Source organism: Rhinolophus ferrumequinum, chromosome 23, assembly GCF_004115265.2.
Source record: "Rhinolophus ferrumequinum isolate MPI-CBG mRhiFer1 chromosome 23, mRhiFer1_v1.p, whole genome shotgun sequence".
Lineage (NCBI taxonomy): Eukaryota > Metazoa > Chordata > Mammalia > Chiroptera > Rhinolophidae > Rhinolophus > Rhinolophus ferrumequinum.
The window spans coordinates 19872549-19896954 of NC_046306.1; the positions used below are offsets into that span (position 1 = coordinate 19872549).

Here is a 24406-nt window from a genome sequence, read left to right on the forward strand (position 1 = left end):
CTCATTTTTAGTTTGAATTTATTTAATTATGAAAGCTAGTTATCATTTCATGTATTTGTGAATTTTATTTCTTAAGAATAGCCTATTTGTAAGTTTTTATTTTTATAACCTTTATTCTGTTCCTCCCAGGCCATTGTCTTTTCATGTACAGTATCTTTTGGTCTATCTCTTTTCATATAGAAGTTTTAATTTTTTATGTATACCAATCTAGCTTGCTTTAAAAAAAATTATCCAGGACCAGCCCAGTGGCTCAGGCGGTTGAAGCTCTGTGCTCCTAACGCCGAAGGCTGCTGGTTCGATTCCCACATGGGCCAGTGGGCTCTCAACCACAAGGTTGCCAGTTCGATTCCTTGACTCCCGCAAGGGATGATGGGCTGTGCCCCCTGCAACTAGCAACGGCAACTGGACCTGGAGCTGAGCTGCACCTTCCACAACTAAGACTGAAAGGACAACCACTTGAAGCTGAACGGCACCCTCCACAACTAAGATTGAAAGGACAACAACTTGACTTGGAAAAAAGCCCTGGAAATACACACTGTTCCCCAATAAAGTCCTGTTCCCCTCCCCCAATAAAATCTTAAAAAAAAAATCCATATATCATTAATTACTTTCCATGACATTAAACATTCCCTTATATTACCATTTCTATTGTCTGAATATTATCTTTGGACCATGATTTACCTTCTTAGATACTATTTCCAGTTTTTCCTTTATTAAAAACTGTGATGAATATCCTTAAAAGTATTATCTTTGATTACATCTGTATCCTTTGGATCCATTCTTAGAAATGGAATTGCTGTTACTAAAAAGAGTATAAAAATTTTTAAGGCTTTTGGTTTTTATTGTGAAACTGCCCTTCAGAAAAGTTGTATTTTCATATTACTAATGTCAAGCTTTGAGACCGCTCAAGAATCTTTTTCCTTTGTCTTCAAATTACAACAGTAATATCCCCCCAATGTAAACAGATGGAAACGTGCTCCATCCCCACACACACTCAGCATTCAACTTCCTAGTGTGTATGTTCTTCCAAAACATGAACACACTGGGAAGGATCTTAACAGCCAAGATGTTGCGTGTTTCTTTGTTCATGCTGGTCCCCTTTTTCTACTCTCTGCTAGAGTTCTACCTCAGGTAGAACTCCTTCATTTTTTGATGACTGTCTCTTCCATCTGTTTTCCTCCATTTCTACTATTGAGTGAAGAATTCTTGAATCAGTAAATGGTCCTGTTTCCTAGAGCATCCTCTCTCCTACGGTATTAGGCTCTTTGAGGGCAGGATGAAAACTAGGACCATCTGTACCATGCCTCACATAGAGTTGGGCACTCAGGTCTCAGTAAAAGCCACCTGAGTAGGGGCTCCGTCAACTGACCCAGATGCTTCCTAGAGGTTCTCAAGTCTCCTTAGTTTTTTAGTGTTTACCTGAGGGAAAGTGGCAGTTCCCCCTCCACCTGCACCTGCAGGAGTCAAGGGACTTTCCCAGAGGTTGGGGTTAGGAATTGAGGGGCATAAGTATGGATTTAGGCTGACTGCAGGTAAGGGTGGCCTGTGGAGGAAGGTGGGCGTAGGTCCTGCTGTGACACTATTTCCTAGCTGTGTCACTTGGAGCAAATTTCCTGATCTGAGTGGTCTCGTCCCCTCTGGTTGTGAGAATTAGTTAGGTAATGTGTATAATGTCCAGAGCACATGGAATGACTCTATAAACATGAGTTGCTGCTACTATACCGATCTGGACTTTTCTAAGAAAAGAGCACACATTGGGAGGTAGACTCCCCCCATCATACATACCAAGGGCGACCAAAGCCCCCCCAACAGACACCTCTCCAGCAATGATCCAGCTTCTTCCAGCACAGACAACTCTACTCCAACAATCAGCATTTTAATGGGGCCCTCCTGTGGCACTGTCCCCTGCCCCCTCTGAGGTTCGCATGCCATGGGCTCGGACTCGATACAAGCACGTGAAACGGGGATGGCCCCAGTTGCTTAGAATCTGGATCTTCACCTTGGGAAAGGCAGTTGGGGGGTCATTCTGGGGAGACAAATGGATCATGACAAGGCCTGCTCTCCCAAGGGATGCCTTCCTTCCCAATCTTCCCTTACTGTCCCACACCCTTAGCACCCTCACCCCTAAAGACAAACACACCTGTAGGTGGAAAGTCTGAATCTCAGATTTCTCCACATCAAAGGTGAATTTCCCCAAGAAAACTTCAGTCTTATCATCAACCTGGAGGCCCTGGTAGGTGAAGAGTGAATGGAGGAACAGTGAGGCACAGGTGAAGGAGGGAGAAATCTTTGTTGAGGACCCACTATGTATTCAATAGCTATACGCATGGTCTCTCATTTATTTTTTGGTGTTAAAATAATGCGGAATGTGGGCTCGAAGAAACCAGGCTGTGAATTTTAGTCTAGCCAATTGTTAGCTATGTGACCTTGGGCAAGTAAGGTCCACTTTCCTCATCTGTGAAGGGGAGATAATAAGGATGTCATAGGTTGTATGGATGCAAGGAGATAAAAAACCATATGCTCAAGAAGCCATAAGTAATATTTGGATATGGTTATAGTTATTTATGAGGTCTGACAATTAAGTTCGTGAACTTGCCACCGTGCACTTCCATTGGCAGCACTGTACAAACAGCTTGCTAAGGTTTCATAACCTTGGTATATCAGTGTCTCATAGCTGTGTTTGTGTCGACATGTGGTGGTGTCTTGCTGAGTGGAGTTCATTATTGTTGTTGCCGTTTTTTGTGTGCCATTGCAAGAATGTCTGAGCTTGAATTAGAGCCACAAACAAACATTAAATTTCTTGTTAAACTTGGCAAGAGTGGAAGTGAAATCAGGGACATGTTAGTCCAAGTTTATGGGGATAATGCCATGAAGAAAATGCAGTGTACAAATAGATTAAACGTTTTTCTGAGGGGAGAGAACGCATCACTGATGAAGAGAGGTCAGGGTGGCCAGTAACGAGCAGAACTGACAAAAACGTTGCAAAAATTTGCCGAATTGTGTGTCAAATTCATTGGCTGACTGTGAAAGGATAGCAAACCAAGTAAACATCGATAAACAGGAAAATCTTAACTGAAAATATTGGCATGAAAAAGGTGTGTGCAGAAATGGTCCCAAAGGAGCTCACTGACGAACAAAAGCAAAGAAGAGTCGAAGTTTGTCAAGACCTTTTGCAGAGGCAAGACGATGTTTTGGGCCATGTTATCAGTGGTGATGAAACGTGGGTGTACCAGTACAACCCTGAAACAAGCATCAAAGTACACAATGGAAGTCAGCCAATTCTCCATGACCAAAACTGTTCTGTCAGTCCAAACATAGAGTCAAAATGATGTTGCTAACCTTTTTTGATATCAGGGGGATTATTCATTATGAATTTGTACCAATTGGACAAACAGTTAACTAAGTTTACTATTTGGAAGTGCTGAAAAGGCTGCGTGAAAAAGTTAGACGACCTGAACTTTTCGCCAACAATTCATAGCTCTTGCATCACAATGCACCAGCTCACACGGCACTGTCTGTGAGGGTTTTTAGCCGGTAAACAACTATATTGGAACACCCTCGCTATTCACCTGCTCTGGCCCCCAATGAATTCTTTCTTTACCTGACGATAAAAGGAAATATTGAAAGGAGGACATTTTGATGACATTCAGGACATCAAGGGTAATACCAGGACAGCTCTGATGGCCATTCCAGAAAGAATTCCAAAATTGCTCTGAAGGGTGGACTAGGCGCTGGCATTGGTGCACAGCTTCCCAAGGGGAGTACTTTGAAGGTGACCATAGTGAAATTCAGCAATGAGGTATGTAGCACTTTTTCTAGGATGAGTTCCCGAACTTAATTGTCAGACCTCATATAACCTACAGCAGCCCTGAGGCAAATGGTAGTATCTCCATTTTATAGATAAGCAAGCGAAGACTCAGATGGTAGCATCAGTTTTCATGACTGCCTGGTGCTTTCTAGGCAAAATCTCCCACCTCCTAGGCCTCCGGTCCACTCACATAGACTACGAAATCGCGGGGGGCGCTGTTGGCTCCCCCAGTGTGTGCCACACTGGCTGGTGGATGCTGCAGGGTGATGTCGCTCAGCTGCACACGACCTGGCAGCCGAATCACCACCTGGCCCTGGTCGCCTTCAAAAGCCCAGCAATTCCCAGGGAACACATCTGGCTGCAGGGGGAAAGTTGGACCATCAGAACCCATGAACCGACAGAGACTGTAGACCTTCCCCACCTTGTGCATTGATTCAGGTAGGCCCCGCCCTCGGCTGGACCTCATCACCGCCACACTCAGTCCTTCACCCCAGCCAGAGTCCCTACCCAGCCAGATCCTACCTGGGGCCCCAATCCCTAGACCTGCCAGCTTTCCCCTTCAGCTCACCGCTGTCCTAGGCCTCGCCCAGCGCCTCACCAGCCAACCCAGACCTGGTCTCCAACCGGACTCATTCTCGGCCCAGCAGGGACCGCTTAGCGCCACATCCTCAGCTCAGCTAGGTCCTACTTCCAAGGAGCTGCTGGGTCCTTTCCCCAGCGTCCCTCCCCTGGTCCCATTCTGGGATCCAGGTTCCAGGCCCACCTCCAGGATAACCGTGGGCGGCCGCGCATAGTTCCAGAAGCTGAAGCGATTCCAGAAGTAGGCAGTGTTTGCATCCTGGTAGTCGTGGGATGTCTTCTCTAGGTCGATGGAGGCTCCTGGAGCAGGGAGAAGCAACCACTGAGGGGGCTCTCAGGTCTGACTGACAACTGGAGCAGGGTCTGTCTGAGGTCGGACTCCTTGGGCTGGTCATGTGCATAGGTCTATATCCGTGTCAATGTCTCCTCAGTCTCTTTCCCTGTCTCTGAGTCTGTCTCTTAGTGTCTCTGGGTCTTACCTACAGAGCTCAGCGCATAATCAGGTTTCTGCACAAAGTCCTCATTCAACCTCTGGAATACAAGCTTGGCCACTCTCTGAAAAGAGGGAGGGTGGAACTTGCCGGCCGGATTTATAGGGGGGTAGAGTTCTCTGGAACTAGGTTCTCTGGGATGGACTTTGTGGGTCCCAAGAGAAATCCCGAAGTTGGAGCTCTAGGGCAGGGCTTTAAGGCTCAGGACCCAGGGAGCAGGGCTCTGCAAAGGGTTTCCAAGCTGGGCCGGGACTTCAGCAGGCTGGGCTCCTGGACACCCCTGGGGAAAGGATGTGAGAGCAGGATGCCCCTGCAGGGCTCACCTCGCTGTTGGCTACACGAACGCTGGACACCTCCCGGTGCAGTTTGTTCAGCTCAGCCTGGAGCTGCTGCAGCTGCTGCCCCTGGGAGCGCACACGCTCGTGGTACTCACTGCAGGAGGGAGGTTGGCACGGTGTGGTTGGCCCCTGTCCCTGGGACACTTCCTGTGAGGCCCCCCACAGAAGCACCTTTGAGTCCCCCAATTCCCCACGCCATCTTTCACCTTACAGTCAGCATCTCCTTAGGTTCCTATTGGAGGGAGGGAGGTACAAGATATAAAGATTGCTCATCACCCACCCAGCCCCTTGCCTACTTCAGTCTGGAAGCAGCCAGAAGCAAAGGGCTTTCTTTTTGAGGACTGCCCCACCTTCCCTGACCTTCCAGGACCCCTCAGAGACCCTCGAGCACCTCTGGACACAGTCTCTCAGAAATTCCCTGTTTAGGTCTAGCCCTTCCAGCAGCCCAGGGGATCCCCCACAACCTCTAGGCTCGTAGGCTTCCTGCCAACCACCCACCCCAGGACACAGTCTCCCTTACTTACATTCTCCAAAGGAGGAACCAGACACAGGAGGCCCCACCAGAGTGCTGGAGAAAGAGGAAGGTAGTTTCAGGGGAAGGGAAGGGAGAGAGTTTCCGTGGCATAAAGGGACAGTGAGGGAGAAGAGGCTTGAGGGTGTTGAGTCTGGGCCGGGACTACTGGGCTCTGAAAGGGACGGTGGGGAGCTGAAGGGCAGAGTGGGCTGAGGGATACAGGAAAAATATACCCAGTTTGGCTCCAAAGCATCCAGGGCTGTGGCCCCAGGGTATTCACCACGTCCTTACCTGTCACAAAGAGGCTCAGCAGTGAAACAGCCGTGAGCAGGAAGCGGATGGAACAGACCTCCCTGAAGAACCGGAGGGAAGCTGAGGCCCCAGGACCCTAGGGAACCCCGCAGCCCCCACCCCAAGCTCCTAGACCCAGCTCTGTGAACACGACTTAACCAGGTCTGAATCGGCTCAGCTGGGTACTGCCCTGCTCCCCACCTCCTCCAAAGAGCAGCCCCTGGGGCTCCCCCTTTCCTCCCTCTGACCTGTACACAATGACAAGCACGTCTCCTAGCCGGGATAACAACGCGCTCAACACCTGAAAAAGTAGACCTGAAGAGAAGAGAGGAAGCTCAGAGACGGGCCTACGGCTTAGAAATGGGGAGATGCAGAGGGGTGAGCTAGGAGAATTAGACCGGGGCAAGGAGCATGAGTTGAGGCTCAGAGACGGTGGATCGGGCTCAGGGAAGCGGCTGGAGACGCAAGCATGGGCCGGGGTTGAGAACGGAGAACAGTGTCTCAGAGATGAGAACTGGAATTCGGGGAGGGAAGCCGGAGGGTCAGAGGGGATCTGGACTGGCCTGGCCATACTTAGGAAGCTCTTGGACACTCGCAGGGGAGGCATCTCCTGCCTCCGGTCCAGGGTCGAGAGAAGGTCGAACTGCTCCTCAGAGACAACGGGAGAGCCAGCCGGTTCTGCAGGAGCCCAAGGGCTCCATTGGGGCCTTGCGTACCCCAAGCCCACTCTTTTCCCGGGGCCCGGCCTCAGGTTCCCCAGCCCAGAAGCGGGGCAGCCTCTCACAGGCTTTGGTTCCGCAGCATCCTAAACCTGGTCTCTCAGCACTCTGAGGCCCCGCCCCTCAGGGCTCAAGATTAGTCCCACCTCCAAACGGAGGCTCCGCCCCCAGCCTTAGGTCTTGATGCTGCCCCAAGTCCCAGGTAGCCACATGCTAAGATGGAGGCCGCGCCTCCTCAGTGATGCTCAATAGTAGGATTTTTCCCTCCCCAGGATTTTCCATCACACTGAGGTCCCGCCCCTAAGAGGATCTTATTTAGTGCCGCCCCTCTTCACCCTATAGGGCCCGCCCCTTGCGAGGTGCCCATATGTAGTTCCATCCCGGTTCCGGGCCCCGCCCCGCCCCTTATGCCCCGCCCCCTCCCTCGGCTTACCCGGGTTCGACCCCGCCCGCACCCGAGGCCCCGCCCCTCACGGTTGCCGCTCCACAGGCGGTCCGCCCATTGTGGCTCCGAGGCGCTGGCTTCTGCCGAGAGCTTCCAGCCCGTGCGGTTCCTCCGGGCACTCCTGAGCTCAAGGCGGGCTCACCGCAGCTCGAGCCCTGGGCTCTTCCGCCCTCGGGCTCCCCGGGCCCCGGCCCAGCTGACCGGTGGCCGCTACTGTCCCCCGACGTGGCGCTCCCTGAGCTGTTGCTGTTGCCGCTGTAGAAGTTGGGCGTGTGCTTGTGCGGGGACGCGACTGAGCCTGGGCGGGGACTCCGCCGCATCCTGACTCCCGGCGGGCCACTCACGGACGCCAAAGTCGCCGCCGCAGCCGCCAAGGCCCTCGGCCCTCCCTCAGCCGATGCGCGCCGCCGAGACCACACAAAGCCTGCGTGCAGCCGGTGGGCCCCGCGGCTGGACCCAACCCTCTCCCCTGTTTCTTGGCCCGGCTGCAGACGTCATAGAGGAGACCACGGTCGCCGCGGAACGCCCTGACGGGGTGTCACAGAGCTGTCGTGACATCATTGGGAGGCATGGAGGTCTCTCTTACTCTTTCTCAGGTTAAAGCAAGCAATGACATCACCGCACTTCCCAGAACACCCTATCTAAAACTGCACTCGGCTTAAAAGAATTTCCACCCCCCTCGGGCTTTGTTTTTCTCCTCGGCACTTATCACTAACATGCTATTCGTTTTATTTCTTCATTGCCTGTCACCCCACCAGCACGAAAACTTTATGATGACAGGGATTTTTGTTTTGTTCACTGCTGTATCCTTTCGCACCTAGACAGGCTTAGCATATAATAGGTTCTCAAAATATTTGTGAATGAATGAATGTTAAGAAGGGGCAGGGGATCACCCAGGGCACTTCTAAATAAACATTTAGTCTCTTTTGCTCTGCAAACGCTTCAGGCCCCTCCTCTCATCCCAGTCATCAAGCCGGAGAACTCTGACCTCGGGATCTGTGGGTCCCCTCTCAGGCCCATATTCACCAAGAGTCTGTGGGGTGAGGATTTAGTACTCACCAATCACCACCGACACTCAGACCAACCCATGTGAGACACTGAGGACAGAGTGAAGAATCACAGATGGTCATAGCCAAGAGACCAGAGGTCCACAGACTCCCAACTGATAGAAATCAGGCATACCTTGAGATTCCACTCCAGCATTTCTGGAGTGGGTGCAGGGGTGTGCATTTTTGACAACCACAGGTGTGATCCTGATTAAGGACCACACTTTGAAAGGCAATGCAGAACATTCTGTGCACATTGCACAGCTAGGCAAACAGGTGCACAGAGGGGAAAGGACGGTCCTAAAACCATACAGTGTGTGATAGAGATTAGAATTCCAAAATCCTGCCCTTGAGACCAGTACTCTTTCTGCCACATAACATCTTCTTTGGAATGTTAGCAAGGGGAAGTGGCAGTTCTTAGAGGTATTGAGGCCCAGGGAGAACCTTCCAGGCTGTGTTCCAGCCCAGAGAGGAGGTGCCAGCGTTAGGTTCCAGATGGGTGGCATCAATACTTTGCTCGATTAGATGCCACAGAGCTCAGGGTAGGAAGAGAGGGAAAGGCCAAGGCACTGCAAGCTAAGAATTCTGGTTCCCCCTCTGCCTTCCTTTGTCCCTGTCTATCAACATCTGGGGGCCTTGAAGTCTAACCTGGACCTTGCTTAGAAACAGAACAACCCATGCCTCTTGTCTGATGTTTTATAGACCCCCAAAACACAGTTGAGTGCCAAATACCTGGGAAATAAGTAGAACAGGGCTTTGTAACCCCGGTATTGACATGGAGAAGCTGAAGCACAAGAAGGCACCATGTCTGGCTCAAGGCCACACAGCAAGGCCCACCTCCTCTGATGGTCTAATCTTATCTGCTGCTGCCGTCCGATACGTTTCTTGCACGCAGGCCAAACTTCACAAATCAGTTTCCAGAACACACCCTGCATTCTTCCCCAGTGCCTGGATATCTATATCTGCTCAGTGCCTTTCCTCAAAGCCCATTTTAAACACTCCCTCCTCAGGGAAGCCCCTCTAGCGTCCCTCCTCTGAGCAACCCAGCCTGACCCTTTCCTGTTCTGATGGGGACTGCAATCCTTCCAGGCTTCGTTTGATGTTGTAGTCCATGAACCTACCGGAAGACAGAGAACATTTCTGATTCATCTCTGTGGCTGCACTCCCTTCCTCCCAGAGGGCATAGCACAAGTCCTGCACATAGGAGGTGTCATTAAATAGAATGATTAAGGGGATGGTCGTGAAATACACTCAACGTAGTTATTGTCACCCATGGGTTCAGACTGAGAGATACATTCATTCCTTCATACATTCAGTAAAAGCGCATCTGTTTAAGGGTAATTAACCTAAGCTAGAAGTTTTATGTCCAGAAAAATGTACAGGTGCTCAGTATTTTACAGAGAATTTCAAGGATTTGCTGACTCCCTGAAGCCCAGAGATAGTCCCATTAGTAAACCCCAAGTTAAGGACCTCTGGATTCTGGTTAAGAAGTGTTTTGAACACCTGTTATGTATAAACTAGGGACACACATTCAGTCACTCGCTAATTTAATAAATGTGTTGAATGCTTATAACCACTAATGCTGGGGGCTAAGGGATTCATTTATTAACCCATCCATTTATTCGGCCAGTGTTTTGAGGGTCTACAGTGTAGCCACACCCTGAGCTGGGCATGAAGACAGAGAGACGAATAGGAACAACGTGAGGCACCGTAAGCTAGCTGGACCAGACTAGGGTGCTGTCCTCTCCCTTCGCCTCCATCCCCACACTGTCCCAATCTCCCCTCCACCCCAGGATCCAGGATGCAGGATGGAGGCTGAAGCTGGTGCAGGCCAGGGGGTCTGAGCTGACCACTGAGTTCTTACCCCACCTCTCAATCCTTGGGCTTCTTTCCCTCCTATGACCCCCCAGGCCTGCTCTCTTGTGTGTTTGACTAAAGGGCAGGGATTGCTGAACCTGCTGGGTGAGTCCAGTGAGTCAGAGGCGATTCAGATGTTCTGAAAGGTGGGCAAAAGGGCAGGCGGGCAGAAGCAGAGCCAGTGGCCCAGGGACAATGGCTCTGACTGTGTGTGTACGGCGATTAACAGGGCTGCCAGGCACCCATGACCGACAAGTGAGGCTCAGCTTTCGAGGTGAGGCTCGCAGGGGTGCTTTAAGGATTTTTGGAATTGAGGGGAGGTCCGTTTTCTCCATTCCCAAGGCTCCCTACCCCATTCCTAGGCATCTCTACAGCGTGTCCCCTTTCTCTCCCTGCTCAGTATCTCCGACTCTCTGCCTCCTCTCCCCATCTTCTACTTTGCTTTAAGGGTGAGTCCAGGAGGACTAGACTCTGGGCTAAGGATTTGGGGGGGGTGATATTTTGGGGGAGGGAGTGATAAACGACTAGATTCTATTCTGAGCAGGATTTACCCAGAAAACGAGGAGAATTCATTGTGGTCAAGAAGCAGATATCGGTGAGGTCAGTGGGGTTGGGTCCTGGATGGGGAGAAGCTGATCTGTGCCTCATCTAAGCCCATGCTGGGGTTAAGGGGCTCATTCTTGGGATTTGAGAGGTATAGTCTTAGGAGGTGGGGTCTGTCTTAGGCTTGAGAGGTCAGACCCAGTTTGGGACAAGTCAGAATGAAGATGGGGGACTGATTCTTGACTGGTAGTTATCCCAGATCAGCCCTAGTATGGAGTCAAACCAGTGTTGGGGGCGTTGGCTCCAGGTTTGGAAAATTAGTCACAGAATTAGCTCCAAGTCTGGATGGTTAGCTCTTGTTTCAGGGTTGGGAATAGGTTCTGGACTGGGGTTCAGGGTTAGCCCAGCATTGGGTGTCACAAAGTTCTTCCCACCCCCAGCTGTTCCGTTGGCCACACTATGGGGCTGCGCTGGCTGGGGAGTGTCTTTCTGTGCAGGTGGTCAACTGCAGCCGTGTGTTCAGCCCCAGGTGAGTAGGCCTAGGGGAGCAAAGGATGCAGGTGGGGCAAGGGGTGGCTTAGGGCATTCCCCTGGGTCATTCTTCTGTTCCATGCCACACTTCCAGGTCTCTGGGGACTCTGGTGATATCCCTGCAGCATCTACAGAGCGCTGGGCATTTGGTGCTGCGGGAGGCCCTAGTGGATAAGAATCTGCGAGCATCTCCGGTGAGTCCCTCCAGCCTCCCACCTGCCACCCCCAAGCCTGAGAGTCCCTCTAAGTAAAGGGTTCTACTTCTCAGAGGAGAAATCCCAGCCCCACATAGGAGTCACAACAAGGCCCCTGGCCAAGGCACCTATGTCTATCATTGCAGCCTCTGCTGAAATCCCACAGAGGCCAAGAACCAGGTTCAGTCCTAAGGGTCAGGGGTGTGTCAATGGGGGCAGGTAAGGAGTTCTGTGCTACTCCCTGACCCTGTACTAGGCTCAATTCTCATAGGAGACAAAGGTAAACCTGGCTGGATTTTCCTGGTGTTTATGGAGGGTCAGTATAGCCTGGGTTAAAACCTCAGATCCACCGTTTCCCAGATGAGAACTTGGACAAGTGATTTAGTCTCTCTAGGCTGTATCCTCATTTATATTGTGTGGAGTCATACAAAATGAGCTTTTCATTCAGTCTGTCATAACTTGTTGTGCTCTCATTATATTGATCCAAGTGCTGTGTGGATCAATGAGGATGGAGTGGTGGGCAAAGCCAGATAAGGGTTTGCCCTCTTACAGCTCCATATCTAAAGAGAGAGGCAAACATTAAACAAATATTTATACAAATAAATGTAAAATTGCCACTGATGAGTCTTACAAAAGAGTTGGTAGGGGGCTGGGAGAGTGTATCACAGAGGAATCTGATCTATTTGGGGGTCAGAAAAGGTTCCCTGAGGAAGTAGTGCCTGAGTTTGGGATTGAAGAATGATAGGAATTAACTAAGTAGAATGTTCCAGGCAGAAGAACCAGCATAGGCAAAAGCCCAGTGTCCTGAGAGAGTATAACTGGGGTGCAGGACAGAAGCAGAGCCCGTAAGAAATGGGGCTGGAAAGGTTGGTAGGGGCCAGACCATGCAGAGCTGTGAAGGCCACTGTAATGGATTTCCAAGAGCAATGAGAGAATTTTGGAGTCCTGTTGGGCCTCTTCAAGAGGTAACCCACACATGGTAAGTTCTTAATAGGTTGTGGGTAATCAATATCTCTAACGATCAGAGAAGAACCACATGTCACCACAGATGCAGGGCAGGAGGGTCTCTGTTTATAGGCGGAGTAAAAGGCAGTCTCCCTGGGCTTCTCTTCGGCCCAGGGCGGTTTGAGTGGCCTGTGGGCACACTGCGTATGAGTACCTGGTTTCAGATCCAAGTGGAGCTTGACCTGAAGTACCTGCCCCCAGAGGGTGCAACTGGAGCCTGGGCAGAGGAGGACTTTGGGGCACCTATCCGGGACAGGTAACCACCCCCCAGCCTAAGCAAGGCCTGGTGGTCCCAGCCCAGACATGCACTGAAAAGGGAGAAGTGGTACCCAGTGCCACTTGGACCCATGCTGCCCAACTTGCAGCTTTGCCGTCAGGCCTGGCCTTCTCATTCCTTTCGTTTTTCTTCCTCCCAGCTTGGAGCTGATCATTCCCAATGTGGGCTTCCAGGAGCTGGAGTAAGTATGTGGGGATGACCTGGGGTTACCTGGTCAGTCTTTAGAGTAAGAGCCAGTGATGTGGGGTCAGTCCCAGGGTCTGGAATCAGTACCGGATCAATTCCAGGGTTAGAAGTCAGTCCTGGAATCAGGGGTCAATTCTGGAAATTGAGGGGTCCCAGGTGAGGGGTCAGTTCTGGGATTAGTGAGGTCAGTCCAAGGGTCAGGAAAGTCAAGGGGTACCCAGAGATGGGTGATGGGTCCCAGACATGTCCTTTGAAGGCCTTTCCTATCAGGCCTGGGGAGGGCCGGTTGGAACGGCGGGCAGTGGCGTTGGGCCGCAGGCTAGCTCAAGGCCGAGCTCAGCAGGACGGTGAGGACGAGCTGGAGCTGGAGCTCGAGCTGGAGGACGAGCCTGATGTGGAGCTTTCCGGTGTTGTGTTCAGCCCACTCAAGAGGTAACTAATACCCACTGTACACCTGCTCCCACACCCCACCAGTGTGTCAACCTCACTCACTCATACACACCGGCCCCGTGCCCATCCACCCTCACAAGCACATGGTCCCGGGTATGGGTGAGGATTGGATATCCTGGGGTCAAGGGTCACTCACTCCTGGGCATAGACACTGCCACATTGACACACGGTTACACTGGCTCACACATAATTTTTGGAACCCATGTAGGTGATGAAAACTTGATGAGGGCAAAGAATTTTGTCTCTTTTTTTCACTGCCATTTCCCAGTGCCTAGAACAGTGTTGGCACATACTAGGTGCTCAATAAATCTTTGTTGAGTGAAAGAATTAATGAATAGTTTTAGGGTTCCAGGAATGAGTCAAATTCTGGGTGTAGAGTTGAGATGGAGGCAAGACAAGATCAGAAGGACTCAGAATCCAAATATTCAGAGGGAGAGATCTTATCCCCAGAACCAAGCAAGAGTATGTGTGGTAGGGGGAAAAAATAAAGTGAGAGCTGACCTTAACCCTCTCCGGCAGCCGAGCTCGGGGTCTGGTCCGCAGGGATCCCTTCCAGGTATCCAGAGCCCAGGACTTCCAGGTACCGTTCTCCCTCCAGGCCCTAACCCTTGGAAATACCACATGCCCTCCACCATGTCAGGTTCTGCCCTCCCTACTTTGGCAGGCTTGGCTTCCTTTTCTCCTTCTTCTGCACCCTTCAGGTGGGGGTCACAGTTCTGGAGGCCCAGAAGTTGGTGGGAGTCAACATTAACCCCTATGTGGCCGTGCGAGTAGGGGAGCAGCGCCGAGTGACTGCCACGCAGCGTGGGACTAATTGCCCCTTCTACAATGAGGTGCGTGTGACCAAGATGGAGCGAGATCCAGGGTAACAACTGTCCGCCGTGGGGGCATGGCCTCGGTGGACAAAGAGGCGCCATGGAGGAGGGGTGAAGAAGAAGGGCATTTTCTTTATATGTGAAACCTTCATATATAATCTTCTCTCAACCTTTCTTGTTTCCCCACTTCAACCCAGTACTTCTTGTTCGAATTTCATGAGACCCGGCTTCACCTCCAAGATTTACTGCTGGAGATCACGGTGAGTGGGGTTGGGGGTGAGAAGTTTCTGTCAGAGAAGGGAGTATGCCTAAACTCCAGGACCAACACCACCTTTCCCAGGCTTTCCATTCTCAGACTCTCCCCTTTATGGCCACCCGGATCGGCAGCTTCAGGATGGACCTGGGCATTATCTGTGACCAGCCAGGTACCGAACCTGCCCCACACTGAGACTCATCTGCACAGACAAGGACAATTGAATCTCTGGGCACTGATACCTACGTGGGAACTTGCGAGACGTCAATCTCTTCCGAAGGCTGACCTCCACGCACTCCGGCTCCCCCCTATTGAGCAGGATATGAACCCCGGCCATTGTCCACCACTCGGATTGTAGCCCCACGACCGCCCCGTGCATCCCGTGGGTCTCTCCTGACCGCTGGTCTGCCCCTCTGCCCCCAGATGGCCACTTCTACCAGAAATGGGCTCCGCTGCACGACCCCCGGGACACTCGCGCCGGGACCAAAGGCTTCATCAAGGTCACTTTGTCTGTGAGGGCGCGCGGGGATCTACCCCCTCCACTGCCACCCCCGTGCCCGGGGCACAGTTCGGACATTGAGAAGTGAGCTGGGGTGAGGTCGGAGGAGGGAGTAGGACCGGGAGTGGCCTCCCGGACGCAAGAAGGGGGAGGGGCCGAGAGTCGGGTTTCTCGGCCCTTCAGCGTCTCCCCGACCCCACCCTAGGAACCTGCTGCTGCCACGCAGGGTGCCGGCTCAGAGACCGTGGGCGCGACTGCGCGTGCGCGTGTACCGCGCTGAGGGGCTTCCCGCCCTGCGCCTCGGGTTGCTGGGCAGCCTGGCCCGCGCCCTGCACGACCAACGCGTCCTCGTGGACCCCTATGTGCGGGTGTCTTTCCTGGGGCAGCAGGTAAGTCCTTTCCGTCCTCGCTTGGCAGAGGCTTAGGCCCTGATCCCGCGCTGACCCCTCTCCGCCTGTCCTCGCCGCCGCGTTCAGGGCGAGACGTCGGTGCGTGGAGAGGCGGCGGCGCCGGAGTGGAACGAGCAACTGAGCTTCGTGGAGCTCTTCCCGCCGCTCACGCGCGGCCTTCGTCTGCAGTTGCGGGACGAGGCTCCCCTGGTCGATGTGGCCCTCGCCACACACGTGCTGGACCTGAGGCAGATCTCACACCCGGGCCGCGCGGGTGAGCGCATCTGGTGTGCAGCCTTCGCTTGGGCCCTGTCTGCCCTGGATCCCGCCCCCGACGGCAAACCCCATCTCGTGATCCAGCTCCGCTAAGAAAATCAGCCCCACCCCACAGGACAAACTGTGCCCCAAGCCGACCCCTCCCTTTGTAGCCTCACCTGTCTGTCACCCCCAGACTACAGACCCCACCCTCGGTTTGGCACCGTTGACAGAATCCTAACTACAGCTGCACATCCAGTAACCACTCCAGCCCTGTGCTCCCCACAGATTTACACGTACATCAACAAGCCCACTGCACATCACCCATTTACCCCAGCCCCTAACGGGATCACCTGTAGCTCCGCTCCAATCCTGACTCCACCTCCCAGGCTCTGGCTCCGCCCCTAGAGCCCTGACTCCAACTGTCCGCAGCGCCTTTGGAGCTGAGCTGGTTCAGAAATGCTTCCATGTCCTCATTCACAGCTGTCCATCTGCAGCTGTAAAAAGACTTCCCAGAGCAGCGAAGGCCCAATCGGACACCCCACCTCTCAAACATGCAGGAAATAAGGGTGTAGTGCATAGACTGACCTAGCACTCACCTGCTCCATGTTCCCCTCCAATACAGTGTTCTTGTCCCCACAGCGGGGTTTAACCCCACCTTCGGCCCGGCCTGGGTGTCTCTCTATGGCTCGCCCCCCAGTGGGGGACTCCGGGATGGTCTTCAAAGTCTCAACGAAGGCCTTGGCCAGGGCATTTGGTACCGTGGTCGCCTGCTGGTGGCTGTGTCCATGGAGGTGTTGGAAGGGAGAGCTGAACCTGAGCCTCTCCAGGCCTCACAGGAGTCCAGGTTGTCCCGGCTCAAGGGAAAGAAGAAGAAAGCCAGGCGGGGCAAGACCCCACCGGGGATTCAGCAGCATCTAGACGCCAGCTCCAGCGCTGATGGGCCTGAGATTCCTAGTGCGATGGACGTGGAGGTGGAGGAGTTGCTGCCGCTGCCAGAGGTGGGGCTGGGGTTTAGCAAAGGGGCAGGATTGCTCTCAGCTCTGGAGTGTGTGACGGGCTCCCAGGCATTAAACACAGGAGTGAGGGTGTGTGTGTCTCAGTTTAGGGGCCTAGGTGAAAACTGCAGTGCGTGTCCGCATGTGTTCTTGTGCATGTGGGGGGCAGGGGACTGACAAATCAGAGGTGGGCCAGAGAGGACTAAGCCCCAAGTCTAGTGGGTTGGTGCTGCAAGTGACAGAAAGGGAGGTAGGATACCTGCAGTGACTCTTCCAGGCTTCGGTTGCAGTGTCTTTCTGTGGGCATTGTGGCCAAGCATAGTGTGGGCTATAGCCTGGGAGGGTGGGGGCTGACTCCAGCCTGACCCACCTTCCCCAGAGCACCCTGGCACCCTGCGAAGACTTCCTGCTTTTTGGTGTGCTCTTCGAGGCTACCATGATTGACCCCACTGTGGCCTCCCAGCCCATCAGCTTGGAGATCTCCATTGGTGTGTGGCTTAGCGGAATCCCTGAGGGTCGTGGGTTTGAGGGTGGCCACCCTTGTTCCAGACTTAGGCCCCCGGAACGCACAGTTGACCTTCAGTAAGGGGTGGGCTCAGATTTCTTTTGAAGCAGAGGAGGTTGAGGGAGGGGTCAGCCCCTCAGCCTGGTGCCCGCTGACTCTTGCTGCTCTGGGCAGGTCGCGCAGGCCGCCAGGAGGAGCAATTGGGCCGAGGGTCCAGGGCTGGGGAGGGAACTGAGGGCGCCGCGGGGGAGGCACAGCTTCTGCTGGAGTCCGATGTGGGAATCAGGCTGGAGGAGGAAGAGGAGAGGAAGCTGGGAACCCCTGCTCAGCGGCCTGAGCCCATGGACGGCAGCGGGTGAGTGTTCCTGGTGGATGGAAGGAGGGCTTTGGGGGATCCCAGCGGCCCAGGACTGCCCCTCGCAGCCTCTTCTCCTCTCCACCGGGACCAGGTCATACCTCTGTCTGCCCCTGCGTCACCGAAAGCCATGCATGCACGTGTGGAGCCGCTGGGAGAATCACACATGGCGCCTGCATAGCAGTAACTGCGTGCGGAAAGTGGCTGAAAGGCTGGTGAGAGAAAGGCGGGCGCCCACAGGGAGAGGCCAGGACGCTGGGGCGTCCGGGAGACCGCAGCCTTTGAAGGGAGCTATGGAGCAGGACTAACGGGTAGAACACCAGGGAACCAGCACCTGATTGGTGCAAGGCCTGAGGGCCAAAGAGCACAGCTCATGGGCGCACTGAGGAGGCCAGAATTGTGGGAGGACGGAGATCCAACATTGTTGGACCCAGGAAGGGGCCGGAGAAGGACATGGGTAGAGCTACTAGGAGCCGGAATCCAGAGGAACGGAGGCAGTGAGGTTCTAGAAAATCGGGTCCACCAACCATTTGGAGCCAAAGACAGGCAGGGCCAAGAGGTGCTGTCGTGAGTGGGGGCGTCCTGGGTGAGAGTGTGGTTTAAAAGAGGTCGGATTCTGGTCCTCTCATGACTCTGACCCTCTCCCTCCGTTGTGCAGGACCAGGGGCTCCAGGAGGTTGAGACTCTGCAGCGCAGGCCGGGGCTTGGCGCCTGCACACGGCTCAAACAGGCGCTGGAAGAGCTGGTGGCTGGGAGCAGGTGAGCTGAGAACCTGTCTCTGGGCCAACTCCAGGGTGAGGGAGACTCGTGTTGGCGGTTTGGATCCAAGGGCGGTTGGAAGCTTCATTTACCTTAGCTTTACCCAAGAATGAGAAGGAGATGATTGTCCAGATGGAGGGAGCTTGATGGGAATTTTGGGGGGTTAGGCCAGTCCCCTCCAATAAACTCCCTTTCCCCATGCTCCTAGAATCTTATGCCTTTTCACCTCTCCTCAAATCTTCCTTGTTCCTTTTCTCCAGATTTGTTGCAGCTAATGATCTCCTCTCTTACTTCATGGAGAAAACAGAAGCCTCACCTTCTTCCATCCATTCTACCACCTTTGCCAATTTGTATCCATCTACTCTCCTTCCTTCTTGCTATAGCTCAGGAAGTATCCCTGCTCCCATAGGCACAGCTGTGGTCTTGATTTCATCTCCTCTCACCTACTGCAGGAATTAGCTCTGCAATTATCCACTTTCTCTCCTGCAGTATCAACTGGTCTCTAGTTACCAGGTCCTTATATAACCATATAAACTTGTTCTAGTCACTTCCGTCTTTGACGTTCACTGACCTGAATTCCATAACCTGCTCCACTTAGGTTCAGTGTTTTTCTGATCCTCTTTGCTCGAAGAACAAAGAGGAACCTAGGAACAAAGAATTATTAATCCATTTATTCAGTAAATATTTATGACACTTACTATGCTAGACACTGTTTTAGGCATAGGAATAGCAGTGAAAAAGCATTCTTGCCCATAAAAATTCCTGAAACTTACATTCTGGTGGTAGAGGCTGGATGGGGACACAGATTAAAAACAGGTATACAAAAAGGTAGAAGTTTAAGAAGTATGATAAGGATAAATGTTAAAGAGAGAGAATAAAGCAAGGAAATAGGAAAGAGAGAGGTGTTGCAATTTTAGAAAGGGTGGCAAGGGGAGGCCACTGTGAAGTTAACATGAAGAAGAGGAAGGAGGAAGCCATGTCTGTAAGAGTGTTCCAAGCAACAGGGACAGCATGTGCAAAGGCCCTGAGGTGAAGCATGCTTTATGTGTTTGAGGAAGACCAAGGGAAACAGTGTGACTACAGCAGAGTGAGCAGAGTAGATGAGACTGGAGGGTGAGGGGAAAGGAGGATGATGATGGGAGAGGCATGTAGGAACCTTGTCGTAATGACCTTGGCTTCTTCTGTGCTTGAGATGAGGAGTCACTGAAGGTTTTGAAAAGAGCAGGGATATGCTCTAAGTTATCCTTTAAAAGGATCAGTGTTGGGGGGGGTGATGATATAAGAGAGGAACCCGAGAGATTACTAAAGAGGGCATTGTAATAATCCAGGTGACCAATGATGATGAATTGAATCTAGGGTGGTTGCAGTGGACGTAGAGTGACATGAATGGATTCAAGAGCAATTTTGGACTTTGGAGGTGACACCTCAGGACTTGCTAATGGATAGGTACAGAGGAATGAGGAAAACATGGTAAGAAGAATCATGAATGACTCCCAAGCTATTGGCTTGCACAACTGTGTAGATTGTGCTATTTACTGAGCTATGGAAAATAAGGTCTGATGGGAGTGAAAGGAATATCAGAAGCTCATTTTTGGATGTGTTAACTTTTAGATAAATATCTGTTAGACTTATAAGTAGACACATCTGCTAGGCAGTTATCTGTATCAGTTGAGTTCTGAGGAGAGTTCTAGGCTGGACTCTCCAAGTTTGGATGGCTCCAAACTTGGGAGCCATCGATATATAGATGGAACTGGATAAGATCATCTAGGGAGCAGAGAAAAGAGAAATATGAGGACCTGGAGAGCTCCAGCCTTTAGAGGCAGAGTGGGGGACTCAGCCAAGGAGCTGGTCGGTGTATGTGATCCCTTTTCTGTCCTCACCTCAGTCAATCTTTCGGTGTCAGGGGACACTGCAGTCCCCACCCTCCTTCTTGAAAAGCTCTGTTATTGACTTCCATGCCCTTGGTTTTCCTTCTGCTTCCCTGCCCATTTCTTCTCATCAGTTTTGCTGCCTTCCTCTCTTCTTCTTCACCTCTAAATGTTCCAAATGTCTGTGTATATATGTCCCAGGGCATCATTGTAAGGCTCTCTTCTCTGTCTATGTTGTCTATGTCTCCTAAAGAGCAACCACCTTTAATCCAATTTAATTCCTTGCTTGATTTTCTATATTTTACAATCAAACTATTTACACTTTCACTTTACTGAACTTATTTTATTACTGAAATTATTCTTTGGCAGCAGGGAAATATCAATAAAAGTTTTGCCCATATCATATTTCACTATTTATAGCTTTGGCCAATGTGGTTTTCTTTTGTGGCTATTATTTCTACCAGATCCAGTTTCCCTGAATCTAGTTTTGTGGATCTGAATCTTGTCAAGATTGGATTCTCCTGTCAATTTTCAATCAATAGCAAATGTTCCTAGGTTCCTCTTTGTTCTTGGAGCAAAGAGCATTAATTGGCTAAAAGTATAACCTCTGGGAGCAGTATCAGGTGGAAAATCCTTGGAGTCATTTATTTTATATATTTTGAAAATTCCCATGACAGAAACTTAAGAAATCATTGGGGGTCAAAACGGGCCTACAATATCATGTCTCAAAAATCATTTTACTTTATCCAACAACTTATTTTGAGCCTCTAGTAGATGCCAGGCCCTGAGGATACAGTGGTAATCAATAGGAAGTCCCTGCTCTGATTTACTTTCTATTTAGAGAGACAGATAAAGCAGGATGTGAGGACAGAGAGAGCAGCAGGGGCTGTTTAGACCAGATGACCAGGGAGGGCCTGTAAGGAGGTAACATTTGAGCAAAGACCTGAATGAAGAAGGAGAGTGAACCATGCAAAGATCTAGGGGTAGAACATTCTAGCAGAGGGAGTGGCTAACCCAAAGGCCCTAAGGTAGTAATGGGCTTGGTGTATTCATGGAGGAGCAAAACGTCTGTAGGGCTGTGCATGAGAGGAGAGTAATGTTTGATGAGGACAAGGAGATAAAGGGAGCCAGATCATGTAGGGCCTTTCAGGCTGTTTTGAAAGCTTTGTTTTGTATTCTGAGATGAGAAACCTCTGGAGAGGAGTGAAATGGTCAGGAGAGCATTGTGGTTGTTGTATTGAGAATATTCTGTAGGAGAGGGAGTAAGAGTGGAAATAGGTAGAGCAGCGAGGAGGCTGTTACAAGAATCCTAGATGAGAAATGATGGTGGCTTGGACAACGGTGGTCCTGGAAAAGGAGAAAAGTGGTCGATTTCAGAAATATTTTGAAGGTAGAGCCTAAATATCATGCTGATGGATTGATGTGGAATGTGAGAGAAAGAAAAAGCAGTAAAGGGTGACTATGAGGTTTTGGAGTAAACCAGGGTTTTTTTTTGGGGGGGTGGGTTGGTGGGGGAGTGTGGGCAGTCATTGGAAATCATGCGTTTGATTAGGGCAGCTAATGTTTGGCTGTATTTAGTCAATGTGTTTGAAATGTCCAGCACAGCCCATCAGAGCCTTTAGTGTGCATATGAGTCCCCCAGGGTGTAAACATTCTGATTCTGACAACAGGTCGGGGATGGGGCTGAAAGTCTGCATTTCTAACTGGGTGCTGCCATGTTGTTGGTCCTGGGCCACACTTTCAGTAGCCACGGTAGGAGATAGTTCAATACTAATGAGTTCTGGGGCTCAAAGGTGAGGCCGGCCTCAATGAATTAGGAGTGGTCTAAACACAGAAGCCATCCTTGGTTGAGGAAGAGTGCCCTTTGAGAGCAAGACTGAGAGGGGCTATGTGGGACTCTGGGTGGGGGAGACCTCCTCTGGGGGAGGTAGCACTAAGGGTCAGTGTTCCCTCCTTTGACTCCCACCTGCCTCTGATGCTGCAGACAGTTTTGCCATGGTGCTGAGCGCAGAACAATGACCCGACCCAACGCCCTGGATCGATGCCGAGGGAAACTGCTGGTGCATAGCCTGGTACGGGCCACCAGGGAGGGACGGGGGATCAAGGGCAGCCAACAGGGCCCTCCACTCATGTTCTTTCCATGCCCTTCCAGAACCTGTTGGCAAAACAAGGACTGCGCCTTTTACGGGGCCTGAGACGGGGCAATGTACAAGAGAAGGTGGCACTGGCCAAGAAGCTCCTGGCAAAACTGCACTTCCTGGCCCAGGAGGTAATGCCTCACCCACTGATTTCCCCACCCTGAATACCCTTTCCCCTAAGCTTTTCAGAGGCCTCTGGGCAGGGGTGACCTAATATTTGTCCTGTGGATTGAAACTAGGCCATGGGACGCCTTGCTCTGGGCATAGGACCAAGTTCCATTTGGAGCAGCTGAGCATGAAGAGTGTTCTAGGGCCCAGCAGGAATGCAGGGAACATGAAGGATCTCTTTGGATGAAGATAGGAGAGTCCGTTTCCTTGGCATGACTTCTCTGGTCTAAAGCTCTGAACACTAAGTGTGTGAAGGGTGAAGGGAGATCACATTTTTGAAATGTTTCCTCTGCTAAGCATTTGCATATGTCATCTTGTGTGATCGTTCCAACAACTTTGGAAAGACATTACTCCTTTTGACAGGTGCAGAAACTGAGGCTTAGAGAGGAAAAATGACTGGTCCACCATGTAGCTGGTTAAGTAGCAGAGCTGGAGTTTAAAGCCAGTTCTGCCTCACTTTGAAGCACAGTGCTTCCAAAGGCACAAGAAGTTTTGACCCCTGGGTCTACTAATGATTATTTCTTCTCTTGACCATGAGTCAGGTGTTTTTATTTTTTATTTTCCTATGCCTTGTAATTTTTTATTATGTACCTAGATTTTTGTATAAAAATAGTAGAGGCTAAAATAAATAACATATTTCCAGAAAGTTTTGATGAAGTCTAAGTTATCTAATATTTCTCTTATATTTGTTTATTGCTTTCTGTTACCTGTATAAGAAAACTTTGCTACCTCTAAGTCTCAAAGATCTAGTGGGAAAAGTACACAGAATTAAAAGATGGGTAACTTCAGCTGGAGCTGGATATTTGGTCCATCCATTCAGTGGAAGCTGTGGAAGCAGGTGGTCTCAGCTCCAAAGCCACCTCAGTGATCCAATTCTCTGCTTGCAGCCCCAGCCTCCCCTCCCAGACGTGCTGGTTTGGATGCTCAGTGGGCAGCGCCGTGTAGCCTGGGCCCGCATCCCAGCCCAGGATGTGCTGTTCTCTGTGGTCGAAGAAGAACGAGGTCAGGACTGTGGGAAGATCCAGACTTTGCTACTCACAGTGAGTGGGGCCTGGCATATGAGGGTGCTGGGATCTGAAGTGGGGGGAAGCTCACAGGGCAGGTGGTCATGAGGTAAAGGCCTGTGGCTCCCAACTGAGAGTTCCCCAAACTCTTTTGCTTTAATTTAGAAATACTTAAAAAAAATTTAATTAAAATTTTTTAATTAAAAAAATTACATTAAAAATTTTTCATTTAAAAAATATGTACAATTTTTAATTATTTTAGAGTTATTATTCTTAATGTATACCCAAACTCTTTTCAATTATCCAAATGCCAAAAGGAGATTGTGCCTTTACCTAGATCAGCTTTGACATGAGATAAATACCAAATTTTGTTAGCTCTGGCCCTGAACTGGCCCTTTTGCTGACTAGGCTCTGACAGATGGGCAGGGTAATGAAAGTGGGCAAGTGATTGGTTAGTTCCTTATTAAGTACAACTGATTTGGGGGCAAAATATTCCTGAATGAGGTGTCCCTGGAAAAGACACCAACAGGGATTCCTAGTGGTGAGAAGCCATGATCACTGGGATAAGGGACAGGGCATCTAAATGTGTTGAGGATGAGGGGACAGAGTGGGTAGAGTGTGGGGTATAGGAGTGCAGAGCTCAGGGTATAGTTTGGGGGTATGGGTTTTGGAGTATAGGAAGTATCAGTGTTAGGCAGGACATATACATAATAGGAGCATCAGGGCAATGGGTATTGGATGGAGAGCATGAAGTGGGGTACAAGGGTGAGGTACAGGGAATGCTCTTTGGATTAGGGAGCTGCGCTGCAGTCTGGCAGTACAGAGAGTAGGGGTACACCCCAGAGGACCAGGGCTATTGGTCTAGCTGGGGTAATAAGAGGTGGGCCCTAACATTGCCTCTTTCTCACAACAGGCACCTGGGGCAGCCCCTGGTGAGGTCTCTGCCAAGCTGGAGCTCTTCCTATGGCTGGGGCTGGGCAAGCAAGCGAAGGCCTGTACCTCAGAGCTCCCTCTGGACCTGCTGCCTGAGCCCTCTGTGGGGCTGCCGCACAGCCTGCACCGGGATGGTGAGAATGGGGGTGGGGCCAGTGCGCCCAGGCTGGGGTCTGGGTAAGGCACTCCAGTG

The 24406-nt window shown here is 51.3% G+C and overlaps 2 protein-coding genes across 3 annotated transcripts in view; one reads left to right on the forward strand and one right to left on the reverse strand.

The window, feature by feature from the left end:
* Nucleotides 1–482: 482 nt before the first annotated feature.
* SPAG4 (sperm associated antigen 4) lies at nt 483–7745 on the reverse strand. Of its 2 annotated transcripts, XM_033094327.1 has the most exons (12): nt 7196–7745; nt 6595–6699; nt 6270–6336; nt 6022–6083; nt 5741–5784; nt 5423–5448; nt 5202–5310; nt 4867–4942; nt 4572–4687; nt 3999–4166; nt 2141–2230; nt 483–2026 (listed from the first exon to the last, which is right to left on the reverse strand). In XM_033094327.1, exons 1-12 carry the CDS (start codon nt 7503–7505, stop codon nt 1877–1879), a joined length of 1323 nt encoding a protein of 440 aa, XP_032950218.1. In that variant the 5' UTR covers nt 7506–7745; the 3' UTR covers nt 483–1876. The 2 variants fall into 2 exon arrangements, with proteins under 2 accessions (XP_032950218.1, XP_032950217.1); XM_033094326.1 differs by lacking the exon at nt 6595–6699 and having other exon boundaries at nt 7196–7744.
* A 2538-nt stretch (nt 7746–10283) lies between these two features.
* LOC117016049 (fer-1-like protein 4) overlaps nt 10284–24406 on the forward strand; it is a 31697-nt gene continuing 17574 nt past the window's right edge. Inside the window, exons 1-23 of the mRNA XM_033095074.1 lie at nt 10284–10362; nt 10633–10688; nt 11072–11160; nt 11257–11356; nt 12526–12617; nt 12778–12819; nt 13095–13256; nt 13794–13854; nt 13976–14107; nt 14287–14349; nt 14430–14514; nt 14766–14925; nt 15047–15230; nt 15318–15504; nt 16128–16486; nt 16863–16971; nt 17163–17343; nt 17438–17558; nt 18002–18102; nt 21955–22042; nt 22123–22239; nt 23164–23316; nt 24194–24347. Of these exons, the coding sequence (XP_032950965.1) occupies nt 10284–10362; nt 10633–10688; nt 11072–11160; nt 11257–11356; nt 12526–12617; nt 12778–12819; nt 13095–13256; nt 13794–13854; nt 13976–14107; nt 14287–14349; nt 14430–14514; nt 14766–14925; nt 15047–15230; nt 15318–15504; nt 16128–16486; nt 16863–16971; nt 17163–17343; nt 17438–17558; nt 18002–18102; nt 21955–22042; nt 22123–22239; nt 23164–23316; nt 24194–24347 (2875 nt within the window). The remainder of the gene's footprint in view (nt 10363–10632; nt 10689–11071; nt 11161–11256; nt 11357–12525; nt 12618–12777; nt 12820–13094; nt 13257–13793; nt 13855–13975; nt 14108–14286; nt 14350–14429; nt 14515–14765; nt 14926–15046; nt 15231–15317; nt 15505–16127; nt 16487–16862; nt 16972–17162; nt 17344–17437; nt 17559–18001; nt 18103–21954; nt 22043–22122; nt 22240–23163; nt 23317–24193; nt 24348–24406) is intronic.

Coding starts and splice junctions, on each gene's coding strand:
- SPAG4 (XM_033094327.1), bottom strand. CDS start 7,505: ATGCGGCGGAGTCCCCGCCCAGGCTCAGTCGCGTCCCCGCACAAGCAC. Junction 6,084..6,269: donor GTGCTTGTCATTGTGTACAG/GTCAGAGGGAGG, acceptor CCGGTTCTTCAG/GGAGGTCTGTTCCATCCGCT. Junction 2,231..3,998: donor CCCGCGATTTCGTAGTCTAT/GTGAGTGGACCG, acceptor TTCACCTACCAG/GGCCTCCAGGTTGATGATAA.